At 43.5% G+C, this 20,753-nt stretch overlaps 1 protein-coding gene across 3 annotated transcripts in view; it reads right to left on the bottom strand.

Moving 5' to 3' along the window:
- pusl1 (pseudouridine synthase like 1) overlaps positions 1 to 20,753 on the bottom strand; it is a 104,247-nt gene that overhangs the window by 82,884 nt on the left and 610 nt on the right. For 2 of the 3 annotated variants that reach the window (XM_063032928.1, XM_063032930.1), the window contains exon 2: positions 15,147 to 15,204. In XM_063032928.1, coding sequence (XP_062888998.1) covers positions 15,147 to 15,204 — 58 coding nt within the window. Of the gene's footprint in view, positions 1 to 15,146; positions 15,497 to 20,753 lie in introns of those variants that run through there. The other variant, XM_063032929.1, reaches the window with a different exon arrangement.

The following is a 20,753-nucleotide window of genomic DNA, read 5'->3' as shown; positions in this document are numbered from 1 at the left end:
GCTAGTTCACAACTCATAACAATAAGGATTCTAGACACAGGCAATCCAAACAGTTTCATTTATTTTCACTCACACTGTTACATCGGCTTGTAGACAGCAGGATGGCCCCAAAAGACCTGAGAGACGGTTTGGGGCATCCTAAAATAATGCCAGGGTTAATAGCAGCGGGCAACATCACTGGTGGGAAGACACCTGTGGTGGCTGTGAGGGCTGGTCCTCCACACCTGAAGGCCCAGGTAACCGAGTGAGCTGAGGTGATGGTGGTAGAAGCAGCATTCTTGGGTTTCTGCTCTCCGAGGGGACTGGAGACGCTATGAACTTTAGAGTCCCTGATGTGGCGGGTGCTCGCTGGTCAACACCAGTCTCTGGTGGTGGAGCTCCGCTCAGGGTGGTTCGTAGCTCTCGGACCTTCTGCATAAGTATTTCTTCCTGGGCCTGCTGCGCGGGGATGAGCTGGCCAAGAAGGGCTGCCAGCTCGGACATCCCCGCAGACTTCCCTGGCTCCTCGGGACGCTGACGGGCCTTGGGCCGCGCACCTTGGGCCACAAACTCCCCCTCAGGCTCCATCGTGTCCCACCGCCCATCCTAATGAGACTCCACCCCTGGTGCATCCAGCTTAACTCTGGTCTTATGTGAGCGCAGCCCAGCTCCCTTCGACACCCTCACCCCTTTTCGGCTTACTACCCCACCACTGCCACCATCTGCCACTCCTCACTCTCAGGTGTGGAGCCTGGAGCTGACGGTTGGTGAACAGTGGTTGATCTATATTGAAAAGTTAAAGGCAAACTGTGGTGTGGAGAAAGCCTCTGTATATTTGTAAATTTTTGTACATACAAGTTGGTTTTCATTTGTCTACTTGTAAATACTTTCTTTCTTGACAACATTTGGGCAGATTTTGCATTTTTTTTTCACCTGCCACTCAATAAAACCCCTGGCACTAAGTCACAACCAAGAGAAAATCTGCAGATGCTGGAAAACTGAGCCACACACACACACAAAATGCTGGAGGAACTCAGCAGGCCAGGGAACATCTGTGGAAAAGAGTACAGGCAACGTACCGGGCCGACACCCTTTGGCAGGACTTTATTCTGCAGATGCTGCCTGGCCTGCTGAGTTCCTCCAGCATTTTGTGTGTTTACCATCTGCTTTTTTAAAACGGGTCACCCTCGTCGGGCACATTTACCCACACCTGACAGCGAGGTGTGACGTTCATCAACGTTGACGATCTGGACATTAATCAAACTACTGAAACGCCGCGTGTACCAATGTCACTTCTCAGTTATGCTTTCTCAAAATCAATGCCTCGGACTAAAAGTTAACTTGTAAACATCTGTAGCTATTTATAATAGAAAATTATATCTGAAAGAAGAAGCAATTTGAGAAACTGCATCTCCATTTTTCCCAGAAGCTGAAAGTCAGCTGAAAGCTGAAAGAAGATGAATCTCAAATTACCGTAAAAACTACCTCAGAACATGATTCCAACTGAACTGCTTTGTTTTTTTTTTCTGCGTGTCTTTGATACCTTCATTCCAGCTTTGATTTAAAAGCTACAGCCTTTCCAAAAAGCCCGAGGCTTGGCTGCGTATTCCCACCACGCAGACAGCAGCTGCCAGTCACCTCTGTCGCCTCAGCACGTGCAGTGGATAGAATTCCCCAGCATGCAATCTTGATGTTTCCTGTAGTTTTTATCATGGCCTCCTGCTCGTTCCAGAATCCCTTGGCTCTGCACCACCCGCAGTGGCTTATTCCTACCCCTGATGGTCATAACCCAGAATAATCCCCTGCCCTTTCTATTCCTGAGGTAGACTGTACATTCTCAGTCCTCTTCCTGAAGGCCTACAAAAATTTCCAAATTCAGGCCAATCTCTTGCGAGCCTCCGGCTCCTTCTCATTCAGCGGGAGACCCAACAAAATGCTAATCCCTCTCTAACCTACGCGTACCTGACTGCCGCTCAGTATAATCCAGGTATGGCTACTGCCATGTTGATTCAGTATCCCAGGCCTTCATCGCGGATTAGACTTGGAATCTAAAACCTAGGGGTGGCACGGTGGCGTAGTGGTTAGCACAACGGTTTACAGTGCAGGTGACCCGGGTTCAATTCCCGCTGCTGCCTGTAAGAGCTTCTACGTTCTCCCCGGTCACCGTGTGGGTTTGCTTCCGCAGTCCAAAGGCATGGTTATTCTAAATTTAAATCGGAGGATTGCTGGACGGGGTGGCTCAAAGGGCCGGAAAGGCCTATTCCATGTTGTCTCTCAACAAAACAAATAAATAAAAACCCCAGGGACTTCACGTAAGTCATACAATGAACTGGCAAAAACTGCGGGGAAACATGTCGCAGACATGCCACCCTGCAAAAACTCATTTCAGGGAGGTAGCACCATCAATTTGTGGGAGACTCCCGGAACTTCCGGGAGAGGTGGTATGTTTGCAATCGATTAGCTCCTGAGCAGCTAGCCAGCTAGTTTAAATAACGTTAGCTATGCTAATGAACGAATGACACCTGTTAAACTCACCTCAACATGTCTTTTACAGTCTTAACCCACCATGGGCAATAGAAAAGTCACTGTTGCAAACAGTGCAGCGAGCAACACTGTCATTATTTTTGACCCCTGTTAGGCAGGGGTACACTTTAGTGTTGTCTGGGGAGACGTACATTTTATATTTTCTTTTTCTGGAGCACTGTGCCATGGCACGCTCTCTCTCTCTCGCTCTCTCTCTCACGCTCTCAAAAAAAAATCGATTTCTGGGATATTGTATATAACTTGCGGGCATCAGGGAGCCACTATCAATATGCAGGAGACTCCCGGAACTTCCGGGAGAGGTGAGATGTCTGATGCCGAGAGGTGAGTCGTTTACTCAGCGGACATTTTGAGAAAAGCACATGGGAGCCAGAGGGAGAAAACTGGAAAGTGGGGCACGAACAAAAATAAGGATTAAAAAAAAATGAACCAGTGAGAAGGTGGCAAAGTAACAGAGGAACCCTTGTTTGTTTTTGATTTCCTGCGAAGCAAAGCATCTGATTATGCTCTAAATACTGCAAGCCAGAGAAAGCAAACGCCCACCAGGAGGATACACCATCCAGGCCGAGGAAGGTCAGTAAATGGCAGCCGCACAGCAGTCACCCTGCTCTTGCTGAATGCACAGCTCACGCCCTTCACAGAGCAAGCACTCGGAGGAGGCAAAAGGCTGTCGACAGGATGCGTCCCAGCTCCAGAGTGCCTGCTGTGCCAGCAACAGAAGCCTGCGACTGACATCAAAGAGAACCGCAGCACCGGTCGTAGAAACAAGTCCTGCAAAGCCGTGAGACAAGAGCCTCGGTGCCACTGGGTACAACCAGGACGCACTAATTGTCTGCCACAGAGACTCGTGGCGAGGCAGTCTCACAGGGCGAGGGCCGACTTGCTTCCATTCTGCCTCAGTGCAATGGAAGATGCCCGTGCCTGGACCACGAACACCTTCAACAGGATGTGGCTGTTGCACATTAGCAGAGGTCTTGGCCAACAGCAAGGGGGACCAAGATCACTGGACTTCAGTGCACATAGGTGTGCAAACCCAAAATCTTCCCCCCTGCCTCACAACCACCTCTTCCTTCCTCTGTGCCCCTTCCTCCCCCTCTCAGTTCCCACCTCGTCCCTCTTAGACTCCTCCCTTATTTATTTGGCAATATAGCACGGAGCAGGTCCTTTTGGGTCCAACAAACCTGATTAACCCTATCCTCATCACGGGATGATCTACAAAGGCCCATTAACCTGCACAGTCAGCCTTTTGACTGCAGGAGGGAACCCAAGCACCCAGGGAAAACCCAGGCAGTCCCACAGGCTCCTCACAGATGGCGCCGGAATTGAATTCCGAACTCCGGGGCGTTCGAACTTGCTCCCTTAGCTCACAGTAGTCTCGTTTCCTGATGCTTTTGATCGCCAGCTTGCTCTCCCCTCCCGGTTCCATGCAGCAGACATCCAGGTAGTTTCATTCTCCTGCCCTCTCCCCATTTTGTAGGTGTGATCCTAGCACGGAGCAGTCTCTTTACCATTTTATTCTTGCCATCACTACGGCTGACTGTCATTCCAGTCTCGGCCTGCAGTTTTATAAGACCACAAGATATAGGAGCAGAATTAGTCCATTTCACCCATCGAGCCTGCTCCACCATTTCATCATGGCTGGTCCATTTTTCCTCTCAGCCCCAATCTCCTGCCTCCTCCCTGTTTCACCTCGTGCCCTGACCAATCAAGAATCTATCAACCTCTGCCTTAAATATACATAAAGACTTGGCCTCCACAGCCGCCTGTGGCAACAAATTCCACAGATTCGCCACTCACACAACACAACAAAGAAACAAAACACCAGCAAAACAAGCACTTTCCCAAATTTTAAAAATAAACTTACAGTGGATTCACTGCATTTGTTGGCAATATGTACAATTAAAAACATCAAAATGTTATAATATAGGCCAAAGCACAGAAAACGGAGCACCACCCAACAGAAGCTCAGCCCAATGGGAATCTTGAGTGTATGCTGGACGTTCAAAGTTCAAAGTAAACTTTATGAAACCCCCTTTTACTGGGTGTCTCTAGAGATGCAGCTTGTTAGCCTCTTGCTAACAGCCACCGGACTCAGTGATGAGAAAACGTCTTTTCTCAGACTCCATACATCTAGGGTCAATACGACTTGGGTCCCACCAAACCCGGGAAACTGGCATGTCTCACCCATCCAAACCCCGATCTGTGTGAACACTGTGTAACTACTACCCCATGCAATTGCCCGTTGGCAAGAAAGAACGATGGTACACTGCATACAACTATGAAGAAAGTATATTTATGAATGTTAACTTAACCAATCTGTTACTGAAGGAGAAAGATAAAAAAAAGAAAAATACAAGAGGACTCATCATAATTAAAACAGTCAAATGTGCACAAGGTTGGAGCTCAAATCCTCCAAAAACTGATGTGTCTGGTGTACTCACGGTGCCAACTCCTATTCACTGATCACTGGTAGGATTTCCCCTCTTGGACTCCATCGAATCACGCATTCCTGCCGGATTGAATCCTACAGCCAGTTCTCCCGAACCTCTTCTTTCTCCATCTCCCGTCGAAAAGACCTCGACCCACCCCATGAACGTCACAAAAACCTCTCCGTCCAGCCTCCTCTAGAACTTTCTCCCAACTCCACCATCCTGACTGGATAACACGACATCCCTAAGCATGAACATCACATCCCCTTATCTTTAATGGTAACCCAAACACCACCAGCAGAACACACTGCTTCTACTGAAAGCCATGAATGAATTATCCTACAATATTAGCAGCAAAATCTTAACCAGAGTGTTACATTTATTATCAGAATACATACATGTCACCACATACAACCCTGAGATTCTTTTACCTGTGGGCATACTCAGCAAATCTTTAGAACAGTAACTATAATTAGGATCAATGAAAGAGCAAGACGAGTGTAAAAGACAATAAACTGTAACGTAACTGGACGTAATCAGACAATGAATATTTGCACAAGATATTTTGTATTGTACTAGATAGCAGAACCTCACAGAACAAACTTTTATTATGTGTGACTGTTCAATAACAAATGCAGTAACATATTTGCACATCGGATTAGACAGGATTCGGTAGCAGCCTGGCAATGCCTGCAACATTCGCGTTTGAGCGTGTCCAAGGATCGACGTGGCAGCCTGGTCATGAAGATTTTGACTACTGACCGCGGTAGAGCTTTTTCACAGCTTTAGCCAATTCAACCAGTGTGAAATAAAAACCAGAATACGCCTCCCTCAGTAATTGTCAATGTAATCCTTCTCGCTTACTTCCCAACACAGACATGCTACACTGCTGAAAACACAGTAAAGCCGCACGGCAAAATCCATCTTTCCTGTAACAAAGCAGAGGGTTGGCAGCCATCCTGCAAATGTAACTTGAATAAGGACCATTGAAGGTTCATCCAACATTGAAAGACCAAGAACATTCTGGCAGGGCTTGTGAAAGCTGTGTAATCTCTGCAGTTAAATTGCTTCAATCCGACATTCTTTGTTACATGAAATATCTAGCGTGTAAAGGGCCCTGGACTGTAAAAGAATTCCAGAATGCTACCGCACACAGGACACCATTCACCCTCGTTGGCTTTGATCAGCTCTTTGAAAACAAAATGCAATCTGGTTACAGTACAACTCTAACAGTCCACTTATCCGATGATAGGGAAACCACGATGCTTCTTTTCCGCTCGCTGGTGGCCCAGTTCCTGCGGTCCCCTTCCACTCACTGGGCCCTTGGCTCCCACAGTCCCTCTCAACTCATGAAGCCCCACTTCCATAAGACCATGAGACAGGGGAGCAGAATTAGGCCGCTCGGTCTACTCCACCATTCCACTATGGCTGATTGCTTATTCCCCTCAACCCCATTCTCCTACCTTCTCCTCATGGCCTTTGATGACTTTACTATCAAACTCCCCTTTAAGTATACCCAATGACTTGGCTTCCACAGCCATCTGTGGCAATGAATTCCACAGATTCACCACCTTCTTCACTGTCTTCACTAAGGAGGACATAAATAATCTTCCAGAAATAGTAAGGGACAGAGGGTCCAGTGAGATGGAGGAACTGAGCGAAATACATGTTAGTAGGGAAGTGGTGTTAGGTAAATTGAAGGGATTGAAGGCAGATAAATCCCCAGGGCCAGATGGTCTGCATCCCAGAGTGCTTAAGGAAGTGGCCCAAGAAATAGTGGATGCATTAGTGATAATTTTTCAAAACTCGTTAGATTCTGGACTAGTTCCTGAGGATTGGAGGGTGGCTAACGTAACCCCACTTTTTAAAAAAGGAGGGAGAGAGAAACCGGGGAATTATAGGCCGGTTAGCCTAACGTCGGTGGTGGGGAAACTGCTGGAGTCAGTTATCAAGGATGTGATAACAGCACATTTGGAAAGCGGTGAAATGATCGGACAAAGTCAGCATGGATTTGTGAAAGGAAAATCATGTCTGACGAATCTCATAGAATTTTTTGAGGATGTAACTAGTAGAGTGGATAGGGGAGAACCAGTGGATGTGGTATATTTGGATTTTCAAAAGGCTTTTGACAAGGTCCCACACAGGAGATTAGTGTGCAAACTTAAAGCACATGGTATTGGGGGTAAGGTATTGGTGTGGGTGGAGAATTGGTTAGCAGACAGGAAGCAAAGAGTGGGAATAAACGGGACCTTTTCAGAATGGCAGGCGGTGACTAGTGGGGTACCGCAAGGCTCAGTGCTGGGACCCCAGTTGTTTACAATATATATTAATGACTTGGATGAGGGAATTAAATGCAGCATCTCCAAGTTTGCGGATGACACAAAGCTGGGTGGCAGTGTTAGCAGTGAGGAGGATGCTAAGAGGATGCAGGGTGACTTGGATAGGTTGGGTGAGTGGGCAAACTCATGGCAGATGCAATTTAATGTGGATAAATGTGAAGTTATCCACTTTGGTGGCAAAAATAGGAAAACAGATTATTATCTGAATGGTGGCCGATTAGGAAAAGGGGAGGTGCAACGAGACCTGGGTGTCATTATACACCAGTCATTGAAAGTGGGCATGCAGGTACAGCAGGCGGTGAAAAAGGCGAACGGTATGCTGGCATTTATAGCGAGAGGATTCGAGTACAGGAGCAGGGAGGTACTACTGCAGTTGTACAAGGCCTTGGTGAGACCACACCTGGAGTATTGTGTGCAGTTTTGGTCCCCTAATCTGAGGAAAGACATCCTTGCCATAGAGGGAGTACAAAGAAGGTTCACCAGATTGATTCCTGGGATGGCAGGTCTTTCATATGAAGAAAGACTGGATGAACTGGGCTTGTACTCGTTGGAATTTAGAAGATTGAGGGGGGATCTGATTGAAACGTATAAGATCCTAAAGGGATTGGACAGGCTAGATGCGGGAAGATTGTTCCCGATGTTGGGGAGGTCTAGAACGAGGGGTCACAGATTGAGGATAGAGGGGAAGCCTTTTAGGACCGAGGTTAGGAAAAACTTCTTCACACAGAGAGTGGTGAATCTGTGGAATTCTCTGCCACAGCAAACTGTTGAGGCCAGTTCATTAGCTATGTTTAAAAGGAAGTTAGATATGGCCCTTGTGGCTACAGGGGTCAGGGGGTATGGAGGGAAGGCTGGGTTCTGAGTTGGATGATCAGCCATGATCATAATAAATGGCGGTGCAGGCTCGAAGGGCCGAATGGCCTACTCCTGCACCTATTTTCTATGTTTCTATGTTTCTATGTTTCTGGAAAAAGAAATTCCTCCTCATCTCTGTTCTAAAGGGACATCCCTCTACTCTGAGCCTGTGCCCTCTGGGCCTACACTCCCCTTTCAACTTTTAAGGCAGAAGGAGAAGATGGCGGCGCGACGCAGCTCTCCAGTGAAATGATATCGTATTTGTAAGTAGGATGCCGTGCACAATTCTGATTTGATGAAGACAGACTTGAGAAGCAGAGGAACATCTGGAGAAATTTCTGAAATGTCCGGTTCGCTGCCGCTGCTGCTGTGTGATCGAGAATCTCTGGAGGGAAGGCCCCAAAATCCCCGGCTTTGCCTGCTGCTGGCCACCGAGGCTGAGGTCGAAGCGTTCGGGTAGAGATGATGCTCGGTACTCGGTGTCGGAGGGCTGATCGGAGCTCAAAGTTTTCAGATGACTCAGAGTCGGACTGTGGTCGGGCATGGCAGGGAGAGTTTTCTTCCTTCTCCCGTCTGCGTGAGTTGTGGGACTTTCGAGAGACTTTGAACTTTTTTACTGTGCCATGGCCTGTTCTTCATCAAGTTATGGTATTGTTGCACTGTTGTAACTATATGTTATAATTATGTGGTTTTTGTTAGTTTTTCAGTCTTGGTCTGTCCTGTGTTTCTGTGATATCACACCGGAGGAATATTGTATCATTTCTTAATGCATGCATTACTAAATGACAATAAAAGAGGACTGCGTGTCCTCATAATCTAAAACTTAACCATTTCACTGAAGAATTTATCATACTGTGAAACATCTGACACTGAAAATTAACAGTGTTGAGATGTACCAAATTAGTGGACTGTTTTTTTTACTAGAGTGCCAATCTCCTGATCATTTCCTATTGCAGTCAAAAAATTTGCACTGGGGCACACAGACCGTGAAATGGCTGGAACATCTCTGCTGTTTGAGGTCACTGATACGCTGGTGGTTCTGTATCGGAACGTGCCGCCCCATACCCACGCACCGCCTGGAAGGCAGTTGCCGTCACAATGACGTGGTGCTACTTGGACGAGGTGGGGGAGGACGGCAAATGTGGCCCTGCAGTACTGGAAGGCGTTGGGGAGCCCAGGCATCCCGCCGCGGCACGGCAGACCGGGGTGGCTGCGACCAGGAGGCAAGGCCGGGCCGAGAGACATCTGCTGGGTGGTGTGGTGGGTCTGCGTTTGCTGCTGCTGAGGCTGGCGACCAGGGCCGGAGAGGGGGCAGTCCCTTGCCCGAACTTGGCGAGATCCCCAGAGTGTGGGTTATCCGTCATCCCGTACTTGGGGTGCTAGGAGTGGCAAACGGAATTCCACAGCAACCCAAGGGAAATCCTGTCCTTTGCACCTGCAGATCAACGTAGCCATACACTTGAGGCTGACAGGCAGGTAGGAGGCCAGGGGCCACCACGTACGGGCATGGTAGCAAGGGCGGGACTCCCAGAGGAAGATTCTGAGGCGCCTTTCCTGACATGGCAGCCACAGAGCTGCGGGAGGGCACCGTGACTGTGGAGTCAGGGACCAAACCGAGGCCCACGCCAGTGCCCCTCCAAGGGTGTTGGAGGCACTTTAACGGGGGGAGGGGGAGCACTGACACTGGGTTCACGGCCGTAGCAGAAGTCCTGGGCTGCAGGTGAAGGCTGGCATTGCTTTCCACGCTTGTGTGCAGGTGGGTCGACGTTGAAGAGCAGAGATTGCTGTGACGGAGTCCTGCTCTGCTGTGTGTTAGTACTGCTAGGGAGCTCATGTTGTGACCAACTGTGGCCAGTGCTGTGGGGTGCCAGCTCACTACCCTTTTTGCGCCTCACTACTTACTTAATTTCAACTTCTAACATATAGATAAATATACTTCTTTCTGTAACTCATAATTTTTATTAGTATGTATTACAATGTCTGCTGCCTCATGACAGCAAATTTCACAACGTACGTCATGATGTTGCCAGGTCTGGAGGATCTGAGTTATGGGGAAAGTTTGAATAGGTTAGGAATTTATTCCTTGGAACGTAGAGATTTGATAGAGGTATACAAAATTATGAGGGGTATGGAGAGGGTAAATTACAAGTAGGCATTTTCTGCTGAGGTTGGTGGGACTACAATGGGAGGTCATGGGTTAAGGGAGAAAGATGAAAAGTTTAAAGAGAAGGAACAGGAGGGAAAACCTCTTTACCCAGAGGCTCTTGAGAGTGTGGAACGAGCTGCCAGTGCAAGTGGTGCATGTGAGCTCGATTTCAATGTTTGAGAGAAGTTTGGATGGTAGGGGTATGGAGGGCTATGGTCCTGGTGCAGGTTAATGGCAATAGGTGGTTTAAATAACTCAGCATGGACTAGATGGGCCGAAGGGCCTGCTTCTATGCTGTACTTTCCTGTTGACTCTATATACGACCATCGACATGGGAGCAGAATTAGGCCATTTGGCCCATCGAGTCTGCTCCACTATTCAATCATGGCTGATCCTTTCTTCCCCTCCTCAGCCCCTCTCCCCAAACTTCTCCTCATAATCTTAGATGCCGTGTCCAATGAAGAAGCTATCAAGCTCTGCCTTAAATACACCCAGTGACCTGGCCCCCACAGCTGCTTGTGGTAACAAACTCCACAAATTCACCACCCTCTGGCTAAACAAATTTCTCCGCATCTCTGTTTTAAATGGACACCCCTCTATCCTGACTCTGTGCCTGTGTCATCAAATCCGATTCTGATTTCCTGAACAATTACTTATTCAATTGGCTTTATTACCAAACCTTTTCCAATCATCCTCAAGTAGTGCATTCCACATCATCACATCTCATGTTTAAATAGATCACCTTCCAAACTCGATCCTTTCCCAATTATCATTAATCAGTTGATTGGTACCAACCCACCTGCCAATGAATGGAGATTCTCATTACTTACCACACCTTTATGAACACCTCAATTAATTGTCATTTGAACACTTCATATGATGGAGGACAGCTCTCCCTCTCCAGTCTCTCTGTGTTCCCTGCCACCACTCTGTTGAACTTATTCTGCAGCCGCTCCAAGACCCTGACAAGCTCTCTAAAATGTGGTGTCATGAATTGGACACCACCTTCCAACTGAGATCCGAGATGATTTATCAGGATTGACTATAACTTCCTCCCTTTTGTACGCCAGGCCTCGGTTTAAAAGGCCAAGTGTTGGACGTATGCTTATTTGCAAAGCAGCTGTAAAAACTCATCCTGCCCCTTTCAAAGATTTCTGTGTGCAAACTCCAAATGTTAGTTTGGTCACCTCCGATCATTTTTTTCTCCCAAATTTACATATTTGCATACATGAATATTTTACTAACGATAATATATCCTGTTTTCCTGGTTATTTTGATTGCATGTTACCTTTACTAATTATTATCTTAGACATGTGCATATTTCTTCTGTGTCACTTGGATTCATTTTGTCCGGTTTCTGCCAAGATTGTTCTGGCAACTTTAATCTCTTATAAATTCCTCTCCTCTGCTAACAATTTTTCCAGGCTAGTTTAGATTTCCAATGTGTACCGGAAGGGTTTAACAAAAATGTTAAGCAAACGTATTTTACATAAGCATTTGTCCATAGGCTGGGCTTTAAATCCTTTCAATAGTAAAACCTTTTCGAGTTTTGGCAATGAAAAGTGAACACTGAGTGTCCAACAAAGTGACAATAAATCAAATAACCTTAAGGAAGGACATTAGCAACAGCTTTCTCTCCATATCATACTGCCCTGGCTTGCATATCTAGACGGCAAGGAGACAACATTCATGGCTGACCCTGACCAACGGAGGCCTCAAAGCAGGGACTACCTGTACACCAAGACACTGCTTGTAATGACTGAGCACATTATTGCTGACACGAACTGATCTAAGTAAGTACAGTGGATTCCGGTTAATTGGGACACAGACGGACCAGTTCATTTTGGCCCAATTAAGCGGCTGCCTGAATTAACTGAAGTTTCATGGCAAGAGTTAAAGAGGTTCAAATGGTTCCAAAAATTATAAAAAAGACAAACCACTGTTTAACAGAGCAACAAATTATGTATTTAAATGAAATACAGAACAAGTTAGAACATTATCAGCACTACTACAGTACTAGAAAACTGCGTATTAGTTCCTAATAGTCGTTGACCGAGGAATTCATCCAGTGTACGCTGACGTGTTCTATTGATTGGCTGCAAAGGAACATAATCAGTGCAGACACCTAGTGTAGATAATGGACTGCCTTCATGCAATGGTGTCAATGATTGCATCCTTCAAATTGTTCATTGTAACATTCAAGATGATTGTCAACAATCTTCAAATTCTTCATAGTTCATAATTTGTTGAAGTAGTGAAATCATTTCATTTTCAGTCCTGGCCATTTCTGGCATCACCAACCCTCAATGCTTGAAATCATGGTGAGCAAAACAGTTCTGAATTGCCTTATTGCTTATTACCCGCCAACTATCAGTGATATAAATCACCAGATTTTGAACACAAACATACACAACTGATGCTATTTTAAAAAACTGTTCGCTCTAAGCACAGTAGAGAGTCTAACCGCCATGCAAGTGCACGCAACTGCCTCTAGTTAGAAACTATTCGACAAGACTCCTGTCCCAATTAAACAGCATAGTGCCCCATATAAGGAAAGGAAATCATTTTCTCAATTAAGTTATGCTTTAAGAGTTGCCCTGATTAACTGATGGCATAATTAACCAAATAAGTAGCTGCCCTGATTAACCGATGACATAATTAACCAGAATCCACCGCACTTCGATCCTGCTTTTCACACACCACAGACTAGAAAATTGACCTTGTATCTTTACACAAACGAGAAAATCTGCAGATGCTGGAAATCCGAGCAACACACACAAAATGCTGGAGGAACCCAGTAGGCCAGGCAGCATCTATGGACACGAAACGTCGACTGTACTTTTTTCCATAGATGCTGCCTGGCCTGCTGAGTTCCTCCAGCATTTTGTGTGTGTGTCGCTTGTATCTCTACCCATTGTATTCAGCACTGGGCTAAGGGATATGCTTGTGGACTTCTTCCTATCCAAAACTGGCTTTTCAGTAGAGGGATCCGAACATCACATTGCCAAGTAAAAGAGAACACTTTTTAAGGGCCCTCCATTGATTCAGGATTGGCCATGGACGTTGCAACCTAGCTATCTACGTGATAGGCAAGCCATTGCACAAAGCAGGGCAGCACGATATGGAGAGCACACAGTTCCCCATACAGGCTCCTTCTCTCCCTCCAAAGGAACGACAGAGACCAATGCAGCTTGACACCAGCAGCACCAGAAATCTTTGAACTTAGAAAACTTGACCCTGTCCTTGCACAATCTCCAGTTTCTCCTTGGAAATTATATGAAGGTATCAAATTATCTGTCCCATTATAAACCATCAATACACTATCAGGCTATCAAAATTGAATTTCATTATCCTGTTTTTCAATCATATTTGCATATCTTCCTCCACATCTCATTTTTATTCATTTTTTACTCAAAGTTCAAAGTAATCTATTCAATATACGTATACTGTAATTGGTTTATTTATTTATTATTATTTTTTCTTGTTCTTCTATATTATGTATTGAATTTACACATTTGTAATTGCTGCTGCTAAGTTAACAAATTTCACGAGACATGCTCGTGATAATAAACCTGATTCTGATTCTGTTTATTATCAAAGTACGTATACATCACCATATACAACCCTGGGATTCATTTTCTTGCGGGCATTCACAGTAGAACAAAATATAATAGAATCAGTGAAAAACTACACACAAAGACTGACAACCAATGTGCAAAGGAAGACAAACTGTAAATATGAAAGGAAAATAATAATCATTGATATTTGCCACAACAAGGAACGGAGTTAACGACATTATTGAACATGTCTGATATAAGCCGTTGGTCTAGCCCTGTTTTGTTTTTTTTCCTTGGGGTTTTTTTTTGTTTTTTTTCTTTTGGGGTTTTTTTTTTGTTTATATATTTTTTTTCTTTTTATTTCTTTTTTAATGTTTAATCTCATTATGAGTTTGGAAGTCTTTTATATCTATGTTACTTAAAATTCATTTTATATATGTTGACGAACATTTTTCCAATCTCTTTGTACCAACTTTGTTATTGAGTTTGTAATTTTGAAAAATTAATAAAAAGATTTAAAAAGAAAGATATTTGCCACAACAAAAATTCAAAGTAAATTTATTATCAAAGTACATATATGTACTACCCTGAGATTCTCTTTCTTATGGGCGTACACAGTAAATCCGAGAAACACAATAGAATCAATGAAAGACCAGGCCCAGCTGGACGGACAAGTAACTAATGTGCAAAAGACAACAAAATATACAAGCACAAAAGAAAATATAATAATAATAAATAAATAAGCAATAGATTTTGAGAACGTGAGACGAGGAGTCCTTGAAAGTGAGTTTACGTATTGTGGGATCAGTTCAATGATGGGGCGAGTGAAGTTATCCCCTCTGGTTCAAGAGCCTGATAATTGAGGTGGAATAACTGTTTCAGTATTTGAACAACCATCACTTATTGCAGCAAAGAATCACATGCGCCAACACTGTTTTGTGTCATTCTGCTGACCCTTGTCTTCATTCTAAATAACAATTTAAAATTAATGAACCTTTGTTATTGTTATCCAAAGATAGGCTAATTTATAAACTTTACTTAACTCAATCGAAGCAGTCTTCAGACAGATTATGATGTTCTGCAAAACTGCTCTCTACCCTCTGCATTTCCCACAAAACACAGCTTCCCTGGGGTACCCTGAGGAACAATATTTTTTAACATTCCAACAGGGAAGAAGTTGTACTCCAGTACCTTAGGAACACAACTTATCTTTGAAGTTCAGTTAGCACAGTTCATTTCAGGATTTGTATAGTTTGGCTCAGCATGGGATGCCTTGAGAAAAACCTCACATTTCACTTACCTCCAAGTAATTCTGAACCCCAGCAACAAGTTGATGTGATGGACTTTTCATGACTCCACTGTAAAGAACAGAATAAAATATTAGCATTGGATGCTGTTTTACATGAGTAAGAAAAGTAAAGTACAGGGAGGAAAATCTGTATCAGACTACAGCTCCATTGACAACCCACAGCTTTCAGGGTCTATCTGTCGAAAGCCTGACCTTTGTAAGTTTTAATCAACGATTGTCTCTACATCTAATTTAGCTGTTTGAATAAACTGTAACATCTCAAAACTAGAGTAACAGGGAAAAAAAACACAAATATACAAGTGCAAATGTGGTAGAAAAGTTACAGAAGTAGGCAACATGAGTGGGAGCTATTTCAACTTCCAATACAATAAAGAAGGTCAAAGTGCTTCTAATGAGTTACTAACCAGAAGGCACATAGTTCAGGTGACTTATAAAAGAACAAAGGTAACAGGAAGAAAATCTATGTTATGTGCTGAGTTATTAGGACCGAATTGGACTTGCTGTTAGAGAGAGTTGTGAACTCAGTCAGCTCCATCACGGGCACTAGCCTCTGTAGTATCTAGGACATCCTCACGGAGCAACACCTCAAGAAGGCAGCATTCATCATTAAGGACCCCCAACACTCAGGATGTGCCCTGTTCTTATTGTTACCATCAGGAAGGAATACAGAAACCTGAAGACACACTCAAAAATTCAGGAACAGCTTCTTTCCCTCTGTCACCTGATTTCTGAATGGACATTGAACCCATGAACACCACCTCACTACTTTTTTTGCACTACTTAGTTAATTTAACTATTATATAATTCACAGTTTTTAAATTATTATGTACTGCTGCCGCAAAAACAATAAATTTCACGACATATGCCGGTGATATGGGATATTGGGCGATATCCAACCGGCTGCTTTTAGTTAAATTAAGGGGTAACCCTTTTAACATTAGCATAATCCAAGCCTATGCGCCAACAAATGATGCGGATGAAGAAGATATCAACAAGTTTTACCAGTGTCTCGACAGTGCTTATGAGCAAAGTAAATCTCAGGATATAAAACTAGTCATGGGAGATTTTAACTCCAAAGTTGGACAGGAAAGGGTTGATAACATCATAGAACCTTCTGGAATAGGGGAGAAAACTGAAAATGGAGAAAGGTTTACTGATTGGTGTGTCAGAAACAACCAAGTGATCACCAATACTTGATATAAAAACCATCCACATAGATTGTGTACTTGGATTAGCCCTGGAGATAGAACAAGGAATCAAATAGATTTCATTACCATCAATGAACGCTTTAGAAATAATATCACAAATTCTAAAGCCCACCCAGGAGCAGATCACTATCCAGTAATAGCTACCATTAAAACAAAATTAAAGGAACTGAAACGTAGAGATACGAGAAAGTAGTATATATTGGGAGAACTTAAAAATGATAGCATACGTAAGCAACAATCCAAAACAGCTGTAGAAGGACACCTCAACGAAAACGAAACAACACATTTTTGGGACAGATTTAAATATGCTATACAGCAATTAGCAGAGGAGATAATCCAACACAAGAAATCCAACACACCAACAAGGGGTGGATAACCCAAGAAACTTTAGATCTGATGGAACAAAGAAGGTTAGTGAAGAATAATGAAGTACAATACAGAGAGCTAGACAGACAGACCAGACAATTGTGCAATATTGCAAAGGAAGAATGGCTGAATCAAAAATGCAGTGAAGTAAAAGGCCATGTTAACAACAGCAAAGAAATGCCCAAGAAAATTAAGGAAATTACTGGACTTAAGAAAACCTCCTCTACAGGATGCATAAAATCAGCAGAAGGATCCATACTAACAGATCCAGATAAAGTATGTGAGTGGTGGATTCAGTATATAGAGCAGCTTTTTGAAGATAATAGAGGGGAAACCCCCAGATATTAGACACCCTAATTCTGGCCCACCTATTACCGGAAGAAATAACTAAAGCAATGAAAAGCATGAAACATGGTAAAGCCACTGGACCGGATGAAATTTCTATGGAAATGATACAAGCCCTAGAAGATCTGGGCACGGATATTCTTTTTGAACTGTTTAATGGCATATATGAGTCTGGTGTATTGCCTGACGATCTCTTGAAATCAGTATTTATAACTCTGCCAAAAATTCCTGGAACTATTAACCGCGAAAATTATAGAACAATCAGTCTTCTGAGTCACATAATAAAGATTTTGTTGAGAATTGTCCTGAGTCGAATTAAAAATAAATTAAAGGCTAGAAACTTCTAAACTGCAATATGGGTTTATTGAGGATAAAGGAACTAGGAACGCAATTTTCATACTACGAGTGCTTTCAGAAAGGGAAGTTGAATATCAAAATGATGTCTTTTTATGTTTTATTGATTTCACTAAAGCATTTGACAAAGTGCAACATGAAAAATTATTTCAAATTCTCGCTAAACTAAACATTGACGGAAGGGACCAACAACTGCTTCAAAATTTATATTGGAATCAAACCACGGCAGTAAAAATTGATGATAATATAAGCAGTTGGACTAAAATTCAAAGAGGAGTTAGACAGGGAGGCGTTGCCTCACCGGAATTATTTAATATCTATAGTGACATGATTCTCAGAGAAATAGAAGACCTAGATGGGATAAAAATTGGAGGTGTTAACATCAACAATATAAGATATGCAGACGATACCACCCTAATAGCAAGTGCTGCAGAAGACCTACAAATCCTCCTAGACAAAGTAGTACAAACAAGTGCAGATTTTGGTTTAACCATCAACTGTAAAAAAATGAAATGTATAGTAATATCAAAACAGCAGCATACTTCCAACTGCCAATTGTACATCGGTAACCAAGAGATTGAACAAAAGACCGGCTTTAATTACCTTGGTAGTTTTATATCACAAGACGCTAGAAGGAAAGTAGAAATAAAAAGAAGAATTGCCACTGCCAAAACCAGCTTCCAAAAAATGAAACCCATTTTTACCAACAGATACATTTCTATGACAACAAGGCTTAGGCTACTAAAATGTTACATCTGATCAATCTTGCTGTATGCTTCCGGGAAACATGGACCATAACAGCAGAACTCCAAAGAAACTTAGAAGCCACAGAAATGTGGTTTCTTAGAAGAATGCTGAAAATATCATAGGGTAACTAATGAGACAGTACTCCAATGTGCCCATACAAGAAGATCTTTAATGAGAACATTAAGTGAGAGGAAACTTAAATTCCTGGGCCATGTCATCAGAAAGGGAGAAATAGAATGCCTTACATTACAAGGCCATATGCCTGGGAAACGCAGAAGAGGAAGGCAAAGTAGAAAATATATGGACACCGTGAAAGAACTAACAGATCTAAGTGTGCCGGATATCATCGAGGGATCGTTCAATGTGGAGAGCCCTGATCGTCCAAGCGTGTAACGTGCAAGGCACATGCGGAAGAATGTGCCAGTGATATTATACTGCAAAAGTATTGGATAAATACTCTGATAAAGTGAAAGTTGAAAGGATTTGGAGATAGAGCACAATACTGAATCATTTTATGGATCACTCGATGTTTACATCCTGATGTAAATCTTTCCTCTGCACTGTGCACTCTATCTGTCCCAGATAGTTTCTCGGCATTGAGTATTTCTTTCTTTTGACTCTATTTTAGTGCTGGCTAGCCTTTAGATGCCAGCTACCACATGGCCTTGACCAAGCAATGTCTTGGTCCAACGGGAGGGAGGACCAGACTCTGCTACACACCAACATCTTATCCTGAAAGTTGGCACAAATTATGGAACAACATGGAAAGAAGAGCGCAGACTTTCCTGGCAACACACACACAACATGCTGGAGGATCTCAGCGGCTCAGGCAGCAGCCATGGAATTGGACCGATAGTCGACGTTTCAGGCCGAGACACTTCTCCAGGATTGAGAAGGAAGGGGGAAGATGCCAGAATGAAAAGGTGGAGGGTGAGAAAGGAAGCCTCTCAAAGTCCAACCTGATGTCCCCGTTGTGAGAGGTGGAAACGGGCAAGGTCAGCCAACAGGGCTCTGGGGAAGCTGTATCGGCCAATCACCAGTACAGTGGATGCAACAGGTTACAGAAACGTTGAAGAACTCCAACCAGACCATCGACTTTGGGCAATGAAGACAAGAAATCATCAGTGGCCTATGGTCACTGGGAGTTAAGGGCCCAAGAGGAGGGGTAGGACGATAACTGGAAGCTGATATGTGAAACCAGGTGTGTAGGAAAGATCAAGGGCTGGAGAAGAAGGAATCTGATAGGAGAGGAGAGTGGACCACAGGAGAAAGGGAAGGAGAAGAGGATCGGGGTGGGGGGGAGACTGATAGACAGGTGAGAAGAGGTATAACATCAGAGTGGGGAATAGAGGAAGGGGCAAGAATCTGTTTATTGGAAAGAGAAGACTTTCCTGGCTATCTATTCTGCAGCCATTACCATTAACACTGAATAGTTTTCCACTTCTCTCATAGCTGTCCGTAGGACCTTGCGGTGTGCAGAGTTACTTGTGTTTACAGCAGAGATCACATTCCAATAGTACTGGGCCATGAAATATTATTGGGGCTTTCTAAATTATTTAAGGAGCTTGTTAAACAAAAGATTGTTTTATAAAATGGAAAAATCTGCTCCGAACGAAATCTCTTCCTGAACTACAATTATTGTACTGCACTGTGATCAATTGCCCCAAAAGAGGTGCCTGACTGATTGTGCTATTGGAAGTACAATCTCTTTTTCTGATTGGTAAGATAGAAGAATCGGGGGGGGGCAGGGGGCTACTGCTGAGGATGTAACATTTTGTATCATTTGTTTAAATACTTTGGATAAGGGCTCAAATTTATGGTTGCTGAATTCACTGATGACACAAAGAAAGGTAGGAGAGTTGTCAAAGTAAAATTTATTACAAAGTACATATTATGTTATCATACTACCATGAGATTCATTTTCTTGCAGGCATTTACAGTAAGTTGTGAATAGGACATAAGGAGGCTACAAAAGGATATAAATAGGTTTAATAACTGGGCAAAGTTTTGGAAAATTATGTATAATGTTAAAAATTGTGTAGTTAGTTAGTCTGGCAGGAAAATAACAAAGTATATTTTCTAAAAGATGGTAGATTGGAGACCACTGGAATGTAGGGCAGTACAGTAGCAGAGAGGACCCTGGTTCAATTCCTGCTGCCGCCGGTAAGCAGTTTGTACATTCTCCCCGTGACTGCGTGGGTTTCCACCCACAATCCAAAGACTTACCGGTTGATAGGTTAATTGGTCATTCTGAATTGTCCCGTAAATAGACTAGGGTTAAATCGGGGGGTTGTTGGGCCGCGAGGCTCAAAAGGCCAATTCCACACTGTATCTTAATAATAATTTTTAAAAAAATAATAATCTAATAATAGAAAAATCTGGGTGTTCCAGTACATAATTCACCAACGATTAGCATTAGATACAACAAGTAATTATTTTCCTGATTATTAATTATTGCTGGAGAATTGAATAGAGAAGTAGGAAGATTATATTTCAGTTATATAAGGCACTGGTGAGGCTACATTTTAAGTTTGCATATCCTTATTTATGGTAAGTAATGAAACGGAAGCCGTTCAGA

The sequence above is a fragment of the Mobula hypostoma genome, chromosome 25, assembly GCF_963921235.1.
Source record: "Mobula hypostoma chromosome 25, sMobHyp1.1, whole genome shotgun sequence".
NCBI classification, from domain to species: domain Eukaryota; kingdom Metazoa; phylum Chordata; class Chondrichthyes; order Myliobatiformes; family Myliobatidae; genus Mobula; species Mobula hypostoma.
This window is presented reverse-complemented; position numbering and strand designations above follow the sequence as displayed.